The 15,273-nt window shown below is 41.0% G+C and overlaps 1 protein-coding gene across 1 annotated transcript; it reads left to right on the top strand.

Annotated features, from left to right (window-relative positions):
• The first annotated feature begins 7,772 nt into the window (after positions 1 to 7,772).
• Positions 7,773 to 11,129, top strand: LOC143394611 (mast cell protease 1A-like). Its single transcript, XM_076849304.2, has 5 exons — positions 7,773 to 7,827; positions 9,422 to 9,569; positions 10,030 to 10,162; positions 10,354 to 10,611; positions 10,968 to 11,129. The coding sequence occupies exons 1-5, from the start codon at positions 7,773 to 7,775 to the stop codon at positions 11,127 to 11,129; spliced, it is 756 nt and encodes a 251-aa protein (XP_076705419.2).
• The last annotated feature ends 4,144 nt before the right edge of the window (positions 11,130 to 15,273 follow it).

Here is a 15,273-nt window from a genome sequence, read left to right as displayed (position 1 = left end):
TTTTGGCCACATTTTATGAGGGGAGTTCCAGCAGGTGGCATTGGGGTCTAATGAGGCCTCAGGGCCTTTGTTGGGTGAGGCTTGCTTTCAAGAGATTATTCCACTTTTCCCTAGGGCGTGACAGTAGCCCATCTCTGTGTGAGTTTGGTTCTCAGGAGCTCCAAAGGAAAACAACTGTGGGGTTAAGGGCTGGTCCTCCACTCACTGCAGACTAGGGGCACAGCCTTCCCAGGTTTATTTTATAAGTGTACTTATCCCCCCCGCACTCAGATTCCCATCCTACACCAACTGGGCACATGAGCTGTCAGACACAAAGGAGAAGTGAACTGGGCTCCCCTTCACTCCTCCAATTTGTATACCCTTGGGTATATTCTACTCCAAGCCTGTTTCACTTATATATTTCATCCATCAAAAACTAAATATACTTTCTTCTCAGTAGCACATGGATCTGCCTCTAAAACAGACCATTTATTATGCAACAAAGTAATTCTCAGCAAATACAAAAAATACCAATGCTAACCAGAATTCTATCTAATCAAAATGGAATGAAACTAGAAATCAATGATAAATTAAAAAATAAAAGCTCCTCCAACACCTGGTGAATACATAATAACTTACTGAATGAACAATGGATAGCAGAAGACATCAGAGAGGAGATTTAAAAATTCTTAGACCACCGGTACAGAATAGAGGACACAGAGACAAACCAACATAAATATAATTATGTCATACTAGAAAAAGGTGACAAAAATATTCACTGGAGAAAACATAGCCTCTTCAACACATGGTGCTGGCAAAACCAGAAATCCATATGTAGCAAAGTGAAATTAAACCTCTCTCTCAGCCTGCACAAAAATCAACTGAAAGTGGATCAAAGACTTAGGCACTAGAACAGAGACTCTGCACCTAATAAAAAAAAAAATAGGCCCAGATCTTTATTATGTCAACCTAGAATCTGACTTCCTTAACAATCCTCCTAAAGGAAATTAAGTAAAATCGAGAATCAATAAATGGGATGGATTCAAATTAAAAAGCTTCTTCTCAGCAAAAGAACAATCAGTAAAGTGAGAAGAGAGGCTACGGACTGGGAGAAAATCTTTACCACATGCACCTCAGATAAAGTATTAATCCTCAAATATATAAAGAACTCAAAAAACTTAACACCAAAAGAACAAATAATCCAATTACAAAATGGGCCAAGGAATTAAACAGCCTCTTCACAGGAGAACAAATACAATCCACCAACAAATATATGCAAACGTGCCCACATAGGTGGCCTGTGTCAACCTCTCCACCAGCAGGCACCAACCAGAGCCCAGACTCTGGCACAGGACTGACTCTTCCAACCACCAGACTACCACAGGAGTCCAGGCCCAGCCCAGATCCATCCACACTGACTTGTGAAGAATCCAAGTCCAGGGTAGGTCTGAGTTCACCCCCCAACACACATACCTAAGAGCCTAAGCCTAACCCACTTCCACCTTGGGACACTGGGGTCATCACCATAGCCTTCCCTACAGAGTAGCCCCTAACTTTTTGACAACACACACAGCCTAGAAGCAGCTGCATCTCAGAGCAGGCATCCCAAAGTAAGTGTGAGGTCCACTTTTTCAGCCCCACCTCTGTGAGACATTGCTTCCATCTTGGGGCACCTTAAATATTATCTCAAGTTACCTCTGCTATTGCCACCATTAACTTTACATGCAGTAGCATACATTGAGGGACAACAGCAGGGTATGGAAGCCCAACATCAAGGTGAGATACAGAAAATCTGCATGGGTACTACAAGAATATAGGGTAGAAATTGTAACATCTCAGATCCACACTGCAAGAAAGGAAGACACATAGACAACATAAAAAACAAGGTCGGAAAGTGCCCCAAACAAACCAGGATACTATAATAACATATCCCAAGGACAGCGAAGTTGATAAAATGTCAGAGAAGAAGTTCAGAAGGTTCATACTTAAAATGACCTGTGAATTAGAGATTGACCTTAAGGAGCAATTACAGGCAAAAATTGATCACTCCAGCAAAGAGATAAGAGAGCAAATACAGGTAGCAAAAGATTACTTCAAAAGAGAGACAGAGACTCTGAAAAAAAAAAAAAACAATCAGAAATCATTGAAATGAACGATACAATAAATAAAATAAAAAACTCAATAGAAAGCATAACCAACAGATTACATCACTTGGAAAAAAGACATCAGATAATGAAGACAAAGTATACAATCTGAAAAATAAAGTTGATCACACAGTAAAGATAGTAAGAAACCATGAACAGAATATCCAAGAATTATGGGACAGCTTCAAAAGATCAAATCTAAGAGTTATTGGGATAGAGGAAGGCACAGAGTTTCAAACCAAAGGAATGCATAACCTCTTCAAAGAGATAATATCAGAAAATTTCCTAAGCATGAAGAATGAATGGAAAACAAAATACAAGAGGCTTACAGGATACTAAATGTACAAAATTACAACAGATCTATACCAAGGCACATTACAATAAAAATGCCTAGCATACAGAATAAGGATAGAATCTTAAAAACCACAAGAGAGAGGAATCAGATCACATATAGGGGGAGACCAATTCATATCTCAGGAGATTTTTCAACCCACACCCTCAAAGCCAGGAGATCATGGAAAAAACATATATCAAACTCTGAAAGAAAATGGATGCCAAACAAGAATCTTATATCCAGCAAAACTAAGCTTTAGATTTGATAATGTAATAAAAAGAATTTACAACTAGAAAGCCTGCACTACAGAACATCCTCAGCAACATATTCCAAAAAGAGGAAATGAAAAACAATGATGAAAATCAGCAGAGGGAGGGATTACACAAAAGGAAAATCTAATCAGAGGAGAAAGCAAGTCATGTTAAATAACAAAAATGGCTGGGAATACAAATCATGTCTCAATAATAACCCTGAATGTTCATGGCCTAACCTCGCCAATCAAAAGAAATAGACTAGCAGATTGGATCAAAAAAAAAGACCCAACAATACACAGCCTCCAAGAGACTCGTCTCATAGGAAAAGACACTCACAGACTGAAGATGAAAGGCTGGGAAAAATCATACCACTCACATGGACTACAGAAGCAAGCAGGGGTTTCCATCCTCATAACAAATAAAGTAGACTTCCAACTAAAGTCAATCAAAAAGGATAAAGAAAAACACTACATACTGCTCAAGGGAACTATACACCAACAATACTTAACAATTATGAATATATATGCCCCGAACAATGGAGCATCTGCATTGATCAAACTCTTCTCAAGTTCAAGAGTTAAATAGACCACAACACAATAATTTCGGGTGACTTTAACACACCTCTTTCATCTCTAGATAGATCTTCCCAACAAAAGCTGAACAAAGAAACTATAGAACTCAATTATACAATCAATAATTTAGACTTAACTGACATATAAAGAATATTTCATCCTTCAACAAGAGAATATAATTTCTTATGAGCAGCATATGGATTCTTCTCTAAAATAGACCAAATAAAAATCAATAACATTGATAAACCTTAGCCAAGCTAACAAAGAGAAAGAAAGAGAAAACTCAAATTACTAAAATTCACCATGAAAATGGAAATATCACAATACACACTACTGAAATACAGATGAAAATCACAAGCTATCTTAAAAATTTATACTCTAATAAAATAGAAAATCTTGAAGACATGGAAAAATCTATAGCGACATATTATCTACCCAGATTGAATCAGGAGGACATAGGAAATTTAAACAGATCCATTTCAAGCAAGAAAATTGGATGTTCCACCAAAAGCCTACCAAAAAAGACAAGCCCAAGACCAGACAGATTCTCAGATGAGGTCTACAGACCCTCAAAGAAGAACTAAAACCAATCCTTCTCAAATTATTCCATGAAACAGAAAAGGAGGGAACACCAAACTGATTCTGTGAAACTAGTAACACCCTGATGCCAAAACCAGACAAAGACATATCAAGGAAAGAAAATTCAAATCGATATCCCCCTGATGAACATAGATGCAAAAATTCTTAATGAAATACTGGCAAATCACATAGGAGAACATATTAAAAAGCTAGTGCACAACTATCAAGTGGGGTTCCTCCCAGGGATGCAAGGTTGGTTCAACATATGGAAATCAATAAAAAGATCATTAATCACATCAATAGACTTAAAGACAAGAATAACATGATTATCTCAATTGATGCTGAAAAAGCATTTGACAAAATACAGCATCCATTCATGCTCAAAACACTAGAAAAACTAGAAATAGTAGGACACACCTCAACATTATGAAAGCTATCTGCACTAAATCCAAGGCCCACATCATTCTAAATTAAAAAAAAAAAAATTGACAGCTTTCCCTCCAAAAACTGGAACAAAGCAGAGATGCTCTCTTTTACTATTTCCATTTAACATAGTCCTGGAAACTCTAGCCAGAGGAATAAAACAGAAAAAAAAGAAATTAAAGGGATAAAAATAGGAAAAGAAGCACGCAAAGTATCCCTATTTGCTGACAACATGATTCTATATTTAGAAAACCAAAAAACTTCTAAAACTCTCAAAAAAAATCAGCAAAGTAGCAAGACATCAAATTAACAAGCCATAAATCAAACGTGTTACAATACATCAGTGATAAGTCAACTGAGAAAACTGTCATATTCACAACTGCCACAAAAAAAACTAAAATAAAGTATCTGGGAATCAATCTAACAAAACAGATGAAAGATTTCTACAATGAATACTATAGAACACTAAAGAAGAAATTAATGTTTCAAAATGACCCTACTACCAAAAGCACTATACAGATTTAATGCAATTCCAATTAAGGTTTCAATGATGTACTTCATAGAAAAAATAAGAGGACAAAAATTCATTGAAAAAATAAGAGGACAAAAATAGCCAAAGCAATCTTCCACAGAAAAGTGAAATTGGAGGTTTCACAATACCAGCTTAAACTATATACCACAGAGTTGTAGTAACAAAAATATCATGGTAAAGAAAATAAAGTCATGGCATTCTCAGGTAAATGAATGGAGTTGCACAATATAATGCTAAGTGAAGTTAGCCAATCCCAAAAAAAAAAACAAATGCCAAACACTTTCTCTGATATAAGGGGACTGATTAAAAGTGGGGTTGGGAGAGAGCACTGGAGGATTAGACAAACTCAAGAAAGGGCAAAGGAGTGAGAGGCAAAGGGACGGGGCATGGAGGTAGAAAAGATGGTGGAATGAGATGGATATTACCATAAGTACATGTATGAAAACACAAATGATGTGAATACCTTTTGTATACAACCAGAGATATGAAAAATTTGCTCTGTATGTGTCACATAAATTATAATGCATTCCGCTGTTGTATATACCAAATTAGAATTAAAAAATAAATTTGAAAACATACCGTGGTATTGGCACCAAAGCAGACATGACGACCAATAGCAAGGACAGAAGAAAAACAGATAAATCCACCGAAACCCAGTTATCTAAACTTACTAGACAAAGGCACCATAAATATACATTGAAAAAAGATAGACTCTTCAACAAATGGTACTGAGAAAACTGGATATCCATATGTAACAAAATGAAATTAGACCCCAATCTCTTATTCTGCACAAAACTCAAGTAGATCAAAGACATAGGTACTAGAACAGAGACCCTGTGCCTAATACAAGAAAAAGCAGGCCCAATTCCTTATCCTGTTGGCTTAGGATTTGATTTCCTTAATAACACTCCTAGAGCACAAGGAGTAAAATCAAGAATCAATATATGGGATGGATTCAAACTCAAAAGCTTCTTCTCAGCAAAAGAAACAATTAATAGTGTGAAGAGAAAGCCTAAAGAATAAAAGAAAATCTTTAAAACCTGCACTCAGATGGAGCATTAATCTCCAGGATATATAAAGAATACAAAAAGCTTAACAACATAAAAACAAATAACCCAATCAACAAATGGGCAAAGGAACTGAACAGACACTTCAAACAAGAAGAAGAACAAATGATCAACAAATATGGATAAAGAAAATGTGGTACACATACACAATAGAATATCAGTCATAAAGAAGAAAGAAAATATGCCATTTGCCAATAAATGGATGAAATGGGAGGCCATCATGCTTACTGAATGAGCCAATCCCAACACACCAAAGGCCAAATGTTCACTCTGATATGTGGATGCCGACTCACAATAGGCAGAGGGGAGGCAGGAGTGGAGGTTCACTCTATTGGTCAGGGGGAAATGGGACTATGGTGGAGAGATGGGAATGGGAAATGGGAAAGACAGTAGAATGAATCAGACATAACTCTCTTCTGTTCATATATGAATACATGACTTGTGTAACTCCACATCATGTACAACTACAAAAATGGGAAGGTATAATCCATATATGTATGATTTGTCAAAATAAACATTCTACTGTGATGTTTCACTAAAAAGAACAAATTTTTTTAAAAGAACAGAGATGTTCCAAACAAAGAATATTTCTGAGTTCATGATCCTTCCTTTTTTTCCATGCAGGGGGAATCATCAGGGTCATTTATGTAGCAAATGGTAGTGGGATTTCAGAAAGGCAGATCTCTGAACAGTGCACAAAGGTTACTACTTTGGCTCTCTGGCATTGGATTCCAATTCACGTGGTATCATTGATTTATTAAACAGAATATCGCTGGGAGAAAAGACCTTCTTCCATTTCCACATGGTTTAAACAAAGCAGACTCACAAACTTATCCAAAGGCGATGACTTTGGATTAGTGGTTTAGTTCCTCTGATCAACTTTACAAACACCCAAAGTGGTTGGCAGATAACACTTTCCTAAATGACAGCAACTGTGTGTCTCCGATCCCACCAGCTTTTCTTACAGCATCATTTAATGCCCCCTCTACAGACAAGGTCTGTCCCTGGCTGTTTACTCTGGGTGGGGTTGAGATTGATGCAAGCAATGAAATATGGTAGAGTTGATACCATCTGACTTTTAAAATTTGGGTGAAAAGGAACACAACTTCTGCTTCCTTGCAATTAGGAGTGAATGGTCTCTCTGGAGAAGCCAATCATCATGTTGCAAGGAACAAACCCCTGCAGGGAGACCACATTGGCAGAACCTCCTGGAGAGGAAAGGAGGTTCCCAGGTGACAGCCAGCATAAGCACTGACCTGTGAGGCAGGGAGCCTTCAGACTATTCCCCTCTCTGCATCTCAAGACCAGCCTGCTGACACACACAGGAGCAGAAACAAGCTGTCCTCAGCAACCATGACCAAACTGGGCTTCCTGAACACTGAGTACATGGGTCACTGAGGCACACGGTCTTCAGCATTGCTCTCACCCCATTCTGCCCATCCCTGTAACCCCAGCCCCACCATCTTCTCTATTCACTAATATTTTCTTGTCTTCTTCCACAGCCAAAGAATCTCATCTACAACATCCTATGAAGAAAATGGTTTCAACAAATTATCATCCTTCCATGATCATCATTCAATGAGAACCACAGAAATGAGCATATTTTGAGACCACAGGACTCATTTTGGCCAATGTTTAGCACCTATAGCACCCCATCTTGTGACCATAGGTTCCTGTTTCTGCTTCTGTGGTCAGCACTGAATCAAGAGTGGTGGGAACTAAGCCATGGCTAAACTCTAACTCAACCATCAGATCTTGATCAGACAGTGAGGCAAGGGTGAGATCATCTCAGATGAAAAAGCCCCCACCACACCAGAGGAGAACACTGGGAGTTTAAAGACCAGGAGGACACAACAACATCTTTGACCAGAGAGGCCTTCCTGGGAAGATGAAGCCACTCCTGCTCCTGTTGGTCTTTCTTCTGTGCCCAAGGACAGAGGCAGGTGAGTGACTATCCCCAACAACTGAAGCCCAACCCCAAGCTCAGCCCTGCTCAGACCCTACAACCCACCATCCTGGCTCAGGCGCAACTCCAGCAACTTTCTGCTTAGCAAGGTGAACCTCACCCAAAAACTGGTGGGCCTCATGGGGATGGGAGCACAAAGGAGGAGCCGGGCAGAAGGCTGGTTTTCATGAGAGTCAGTGGCCACCTTCCCCTTTCCCAGCTATAACCTTTAATCTGGAAAGCAGGCCCTTTCACAAACACATATGAAAACATAAATAACCAATTCCCCAAGAAAAGGCAGCTGAGAGAAAGGGGCTGGCTTCTGTAATCAAGGTAAAGCCCACTATGTTTTTAAATTAATATCTTAATATCTACCTTCAATATCCACCTGCTTCTCCAAATTTGTCATTCTCACACTGCCCAGGAATGAAGCCAAAGATCCATCTGATCTCAGAATTGTAGGCAGTCTCATCCCTTAACAGATACGTGTGCCTTGGCTCAGCCCCATGTTCTCTCAGGTCATTTTCAGTTACAGATGGGTGCAATGGCTTTGTCAGACCCCATCGTCCCTGGTGCTCACAATCTCACCAGCACTACCCCTCCAACCTCAGTCACAGGCTAATCAGGAGCCATTCCCTCACACAGCCAAGACCTTTACTGGGAACCTACTTGGTGTCTGGCTCCAACAGACAAACATAAAACACAACTCAGCATCCTGACTTTCTGTGCAGAACCCAGTAGGAGCTCAGTGGGAACTAAGGGGGAAAGATGAGGGGAAAGAAGATTCTGGGACACTTCAGAGAAAGGACTGACCAGGATCTGTAGGGACTTTACTACTTGTTCCAAACTCAAATCCTGTCAGTCAACATTGACGTCTGAGGCAGGAATTACAGAGCTAGGACTACCCTGCTCTTGGTCAGAGGGAGTATCTGAGTCTTGTGGGTCTCTCTTCAAGCCTGGAATGCTGCCTGGCAAACACTCAGGGCCCATGTTTGCTGCTGCTGGCTACTTAGACCTTTCCCCTAGGGACATGTATAAGGTTTGAGCCAGCCAAGGCTACATAGCAAGTGAGGAGACCAGGGGCAGGGCAAGAACAAAGGAGCATAGAGGGTCCTCTAGTGAGGTTACTTCCTGTTTGATGAAAATGCGGGAGGACACAAGCCAGGGACCCAAACAGACAGAAATTTTTTTGTTTGTGCTCCTAAGTGGGGAATCCAATAGAATAACTAAAAGAGAAGTATTCACAGCACCAATCAATAATAGTGAGGAGAGGGTGGACAGGGGAGATGATAAGAAAAGGAGAAATTCCTTGGACCATAAAAGAAGATCAAACTCTCCCACCAGATTCTGAATGTTGTGGAACCTTCTCTTTAGACCTCTCTCTCTGTCCCTCTTGCAATAAACCTGCTGCTTGCTTGCTGTCTCTGCATCCTGTTTGTCAATTCTTTGCTGAACAAGGACAATGAACCCAGCACCCCTAAAGGGTAACAACACCACACTCAATCCTGCCTTCCCTGCAGTTTACCCCAGTGTCCTCTTCTTCAGCCTGTGGCTCCATGAGCACCAAGGGCAGGACAGAACTTTTCTTTCAGGGAAAATCATCGGGGGCCAGGAAGCTGTGCCTCATTCCCATCCCTACATGGCATTTCTTCATATAAAGACTCCAAATAAAACAAAACGCTGTGGGGGTTTCCTTGTTCGTGAGGACTTTGTCCTAACAGCAGCCCACTGCTGGAAAAGGTGAGTTCACCCTTCTAGAGAAAACATCACAGGGAATCCTCTCCTTTGGGCCTGAAGACAAGAGCTCCGTGGAGGGCAGGTAAGCTATGGAGAGAGAGGAGCAGTCAGTGCAGGTGGCTTGTTATACAAAAGGCGAACGTGGATCAAGGCTGAATGGGAAGGAGGTGGGTTTTGCCCCAGATACCAGAGTGCAAATATGTGAAATTAAGAGTCTCACCTGGAGACAGTCTCTGTGCACGACTGTACATGTTCTGTACATGACTGAGCACACTGCAATAGTCTAGGACCTGCACCAACCCTGGCTGCCAGGAAGCAAAGGGAAGAGATGCTCAGCCACAAGTCCTCTTCCCATGTAGCTTCTCCCAACTCCAACCTCCCCTGCCCTGGGCCAACCATTTTCCTTCAGGGATACCGACTTGTATCCCCTGTGACTCTACCTCACTGTCTGCTCTAGGAACAGAACCATCACTGTCATCCTGGGGGCCCATGACATCAATGAGCAAGAGGCGACCCAGCAGGTCATCCCTATAAGAAGAGCCATCCCCCATCCAAATTTTAAAAGAAAGCCATTCAATGACATCATGTTACTTCAGGTGAGGCATGCCATTCCACTGGGTCTTACACAGGTTAATCCTAGAGGGTTAAATCCTCATGGCCTTGTTTCCATCCCTCCTTGTCAAATTGACCCCTTCACTTGTCCCAGTGCCATGAAGAATGCAACCCCATGTCTGTGTCGATTTTCGTGAGTTGTTGGTTGATCAGAATTCCCTTTATCTGCCTTTAGTTGAAAAATAAGGCCAACCTGAATGCTGAGGTGAGCCTCCTCAAGTTACCCTCAAGAAATTCCCAGGTTACACCAGGGATGGTGTGCACTCTGGCCGGTTGGGGACACATTGGCCAAAACACATCCACAACAAAACTGCATGAAGTACAGCTGGAAATCCAAAAAGACGAGGAATGTCTCTCTCATTTCAAAAGTATATATGACTCCACCACCCAGATTTGTGTGGGGAACCCAAAAGAGAAGAAAAATTGTCTTCATGTAAGTTCACCTACATTGGCTATTCCCTGCCTTGGGCCCAGCAGAGTTGAGGAGAATCAGGGCAAAGGGAAATACTTATGCCCCTATGTACTCAGCCTTTCACCAATTCAGTCTCTGGTCCTGGAGACTGATTTCCCTTTGGTCACTTCATGAACAGAGACTTACTGGAAAAGGAGAGGCATCAGTCAACTGGAGGGAATAGTCAGGGTCAGGCTGGAGCCCCCCAGACTGAATGAGGACTGCCCTGGTCCTGATTTCACCTACACAACCCTCTAATAGTGCCCACACACACCTGGGGAGTGGGCAGTGCGGGATATGAACCTGGTCAGCTAAGAGCTTCTTTTCTCTGCCCACAGGGAGACTCAGGAAGTCCCCTTGTGTGTGAAAATGTGGCCCAGGGCATTGTGTCCTTTGGGGAAGAGGAGGGGACACCTCCAAGTGTCTACACCAGGATCTCAAGCTTTCTGCGCTGGATTAAAAAAACAATGAAATCCTTCAAACTCCAGGGGCAAGACTGAGAGGGCTTCAGAACGGATCTTCATCCTTTCTTCAACATAGGCCCAAAGTGCACCGGGTGGAGGCGTTGAGGGGAGACTGCCGGGTGCTTAATAAACGTTCATCTCTGCAACTGAAATGATGGATTCCTCCTTTCTTCACCAGCATAACATTCTGTAAGGTGCTGACTGTATGTCCAGCAGGAACTGCTCACATTGATGATTCCTTACATTCTTCCCCTCAGGCACACTCCACCTTCCACCTCTAGAATATAAAACCTTGCTTTGTTGATACTGGCTCCAAATTAGTGTTCAATGCCAGCTGCCTGCAGGATGGTGAGTTTAAGCTACCCAGGGAAAAAGGACCCTCTCTAGACAAAACTCATTCCTACAGTGCCATCTTACCTCATTCTGTACCTACATCCCTACCCTACCCACCTTCAGGGCCAATATGAAAACACAAAAGAACCCAGATTTAGAAAGGAAATTACATAATTCCCACCCTAGTGGTAATGGTAGGAGCCTTTTGAAAAGGTGTGGTTCATGCATGGCTCCCTCTCCAAGTCAGCACAACTGGCAGCTTGGAAGCATGAAGACTTTCAGGAATAATTTTCAGTACCCCCAGATGCAACTTGAGTTCTGTCATACCCGGTCATGGGGCAAGAGCCCAGTGCAGTGTCTGGTCTCCTGAGAACCCATCCTCCCAAAACTCCAAATGACCTTCCATCTCAGTCTCAGCCAGCTTCTCTCCACCACCCATGTCCAGGTTCCTTGGAATCCTGTGAGGATCCAAGCACCCTTTCTATCTGTGTTCACCAATATTCTCATCCTTGATGGATCTTGAGCACTAGTTCACCTTCTGCCCCCTTCATAAAGGACCAGGAGGCAGGGTATATCCTCAGAACTCTAGTCCAGAGTTTACACCTAGGTCAAGGCCATATCAGTCCTCCTCATGCAGAGGAGTCCTGCTCCTGACCTCAGAGCTCAACAAAGACAGGTCATACTCAGCAGCCTGATCCCTTGCAGACTCTTCCTTTTGGGCACCACTGACCGTCTGGCCTCTGGGACAGAACTCATTGATTGGTACTCTGGACTATAATGTCCATCTATGTGAGCCAGCCTGCCTCTGTAACAGGACAGAAGAACATTCTGCAAAGCAGCAGTCATCATGGAATCCATGTGGTATTTTTGTGGCTTTCCTGGCCTGCATCTCAGCTTAAAATTTACAAGAATCACAGGCATCTTCTTTTCAAGATAATAAAACTTATTTGAAGTGTCCTGATGTCACATGGTAGAGCACATTATCACATCAGATCCAGAATTGCTGATTATGGGATCTAGAGGAAATAGAGACTTTATAGTCCTGTCAGTGCTTAAGACTTTCCCTCCCGGGAGGCAGGAGGAAGATGGGAAGAAGGACCACAGTGTGAGAAAGTCTGTCCTGATTTAACTTTGTGGCATATACACAAACTCAGACACGAATCATAGTTCATATTTTTCTGAAATCTGGGGTCTGACTTTAAGCATGGGCCAATGTGAAAAGTAACCCTACTTATTACTGAGGCCTAGCCACACCCACAATTGAACCAAGAGAGGCAGGCTTAGTTGTGCTTGGAAAATGGAAGCTTTCTCTAATCGTTTTTATTTTTTTTTATTGAAGGTTTACAGTGAAACATTGTAACTGGGTTCATCCTGACAAACTCACACATACATGAAAATCAATTCAGCTCATAATGCCAATCTTTTGAATCCCCTCTCCTACCTCTGATCTAAACTCTTCTCTCACATTCTCCTTCATCTACTCTACTTGACTCCCTTTTGCTCATCTAATAATTAATTATATTTAATTAGTAAAATTAACCAAATTGTTAATTGGTATAATTAATTATATTTGCTTGATTCTTTGTAATATCTATTGCTCCCTCCACTTTCCTTAATGTTATTCTAGTTTCAGTGTAAAACACTAAAATTTCAACGTTTGGATTTCAGAGTTGGCTTATTTCACTTAGCATGATGTTCTCCATTTCCATTCATTACTGGCTATAACTTTATTCTTTTTTATGGCTGAGTCAAACTCCACTGCATATATATACCACAGTTTCTTGTTCCATTCATCTACTGACAGGTATCTAGATTGATCCCATAATTTGGCTAATGTGCATTGCACTGCAATAACCATGGAGGTGATTGTAGTATGTCGATTCTTATATTTGGGGGAATACCAACGAGTAGGATAGCTGGATGACATGGTGGTTCTATCCCTAGTTCCTTGAGGAGTCACCATACTGCTTTCCAGAGTGCTCGTACTGGTCTGTAGTACAACCAACAATGTACAAGTGTTCCTTTCTGCCCACAACCTTGCCAGCATTTATTGTTGTTCATATTCTTGATCATTGCCAACCTGACTAGAGTCACTTGAAATCATAGGACAGTTTTGATTTGATTTCCCTAATTCTAAAAATGGAAAACATTTTTCATATATGTGTTGCCCATTGTGTTTCTTCTTTTGAGAAACTTCCGTATTGTTCTTTTGTCCATTTATTGACTGAATGCTTTGTGGGAGTGGGGTTTTTTTGTGTTAAGGCTTTAAGTTTATTGTATATTCTGGATATTAATCCCCTATTGGAGGATTAGCAGGCCAGGACTTTCTCCTGTTCTGTAGCCTCTCTCTTCACACTCATAATCTCTAATTATTAGTGTTGGTTTTTGTCTTCTTTATTCTTTGTATTAAAGGATAGCTGAAGATTTAGTTGCATTATTCCACTTGTGGAGTAAAGTTTATTGTCTTTGGTAGAGTTTAGTTCAGCAACAAAGCCTCTAACTTGTGAACTTTATATATATCTATTGGTTCCCAGAACCTTACAGAATGGACAAAGTAAGCAACACTAAAGATGATTTCAAAGGATACACAGCATTAAAATAAATACCCAATTCCCACTATGATGTCTCCAACATTAATCACCACCAATAATACGAAATAGAGAGTTCAGCAGTTGTCAACTGTTAAAACAATAATCACAAACTATATTTTGCTTCAAAGAAAACAGCAGGTGTCAACTATATCATCCACAGCAGTAATGATTATATCAGCACTAACGAAGGGGGCCAGAGTTATGTAAGACAATTAGTTTTGAAAGATGGTAAAAATACACTTAGGGGGAAAGAAAATACATGGGTAAATTAGAAAGGACTGCCCAGTTTCAAAAAATGAATAGAGAGAATGCAGAAGAGATGTAGCATGTGAAGTTTAAGTGAGACAAGGGGAAAAATTGAAGAAGCAAAGTATTGGGAGAGAGGAAGAGATAAAAATAGAATTTGGCCATTACTAGGACAAGGTAAGAGAGAAAAAGAAATAAACATGAAAATAATACAAACCAAACCAAAATATATAATAAAAAGCCTAAATTCTCAAAAGATAATATTACAGGAAATTATAATTGAAAATCCTCAAAATGAAAGAAAAAAATACTTATGTTCCTAACCATCAGCACAGCCAGAATTCACACGTACCTATGCGCGCGCACGAACACACACACACGCACATAAACATATGAGAAGTATTAGAAATAAACAAATAATAATCTCAAAGGAATGAAGGAAATATCTCCATTGAGACGGTTAAAATAGTTGACCATATTGGGTGGTCACTGTCCCTTTCCAACAATCTTTGTTTCTGTTTCTTCTTGAGGTATGTGCTGATATGGTAAGGGTTGGAGATTTTTGTGTTGCTCTATGGTTGCCAATTGGAACAGATTAAGATTGAAGCTGTTTGATATAAGATTCAGCTTCCCTTCTACCAGTGTGAGTTGAGATGGGTTAGGATGTTCTGTCAGATGGCATTTCATCCATTTGGACTTGTTCAGTCCCCTCCCAGCAAACAGTTTCGGCCACATTTTATGAAGGGAGTTCCAGCAGATGGCATTGGGGTCTAATGAGGCCTCAGGGCCTTTGTTGGGTGAGGCTTGCTTTCAAGAGATTATTCCACTTCTCCCTAGGGCTTGACAGTAGCCCATCTCTAGTGTGAGTTTGGTTCTCAGGAGCTCCAAAGGAAAACAACTGTGGGGTTAAGGGGCTGGCCCTCCACTCACTGCAGACCAGGGGCACAGCCTTCCCAGGCTTATTTAATAAGTGTACTTATCCCCCCCACACTCAGATTCCCATCCTACAC

This window comes from Callospermophilus lateralis, chromosome 3 (assembly GCF_048772815.1).
Source record: "Callospermophilus lateralis isolate mCalLat2 chromosome 3, mCalLat2.hap1, whole genome shotgun sequence".
Lineage (NCBI taxonomy): Eukaryota > Metazoa > Chordata > Mammalia > Rodentia > Sciuridae > Callospermophilus > Callospermophilus lateralis.
Note: the sequence above shows the minus strand (reverse complement) of the source record. Positions and strands in the feature narration are given on the sequence as shown.

Bases quoted from the DNA above. Each gene is read 5' to 3' on its own strand.
- LOC143394611 (XM_076849304.2), top strand. From the start codon at position 7,773: ATGAAGCCACTCCTGCTCCTGTTGGTCTTTCTTCTGTGCCCAAGGACA. The intron at 7,828-9,421 runs GTGAGTGACTAT...CTTTTCTTTCAG, and splicing joins GTGCCCAAGGACAGAGGCAG to GGAAAATCATCGGGGGCCAG. The intron at 10,163-10,353 runs GTGAGGCATGCC...ATCTGCCTTTAG, and splicing joins ATGACATCATGTTACTTCAG to TTGAAAAATAAGGCCAACCT.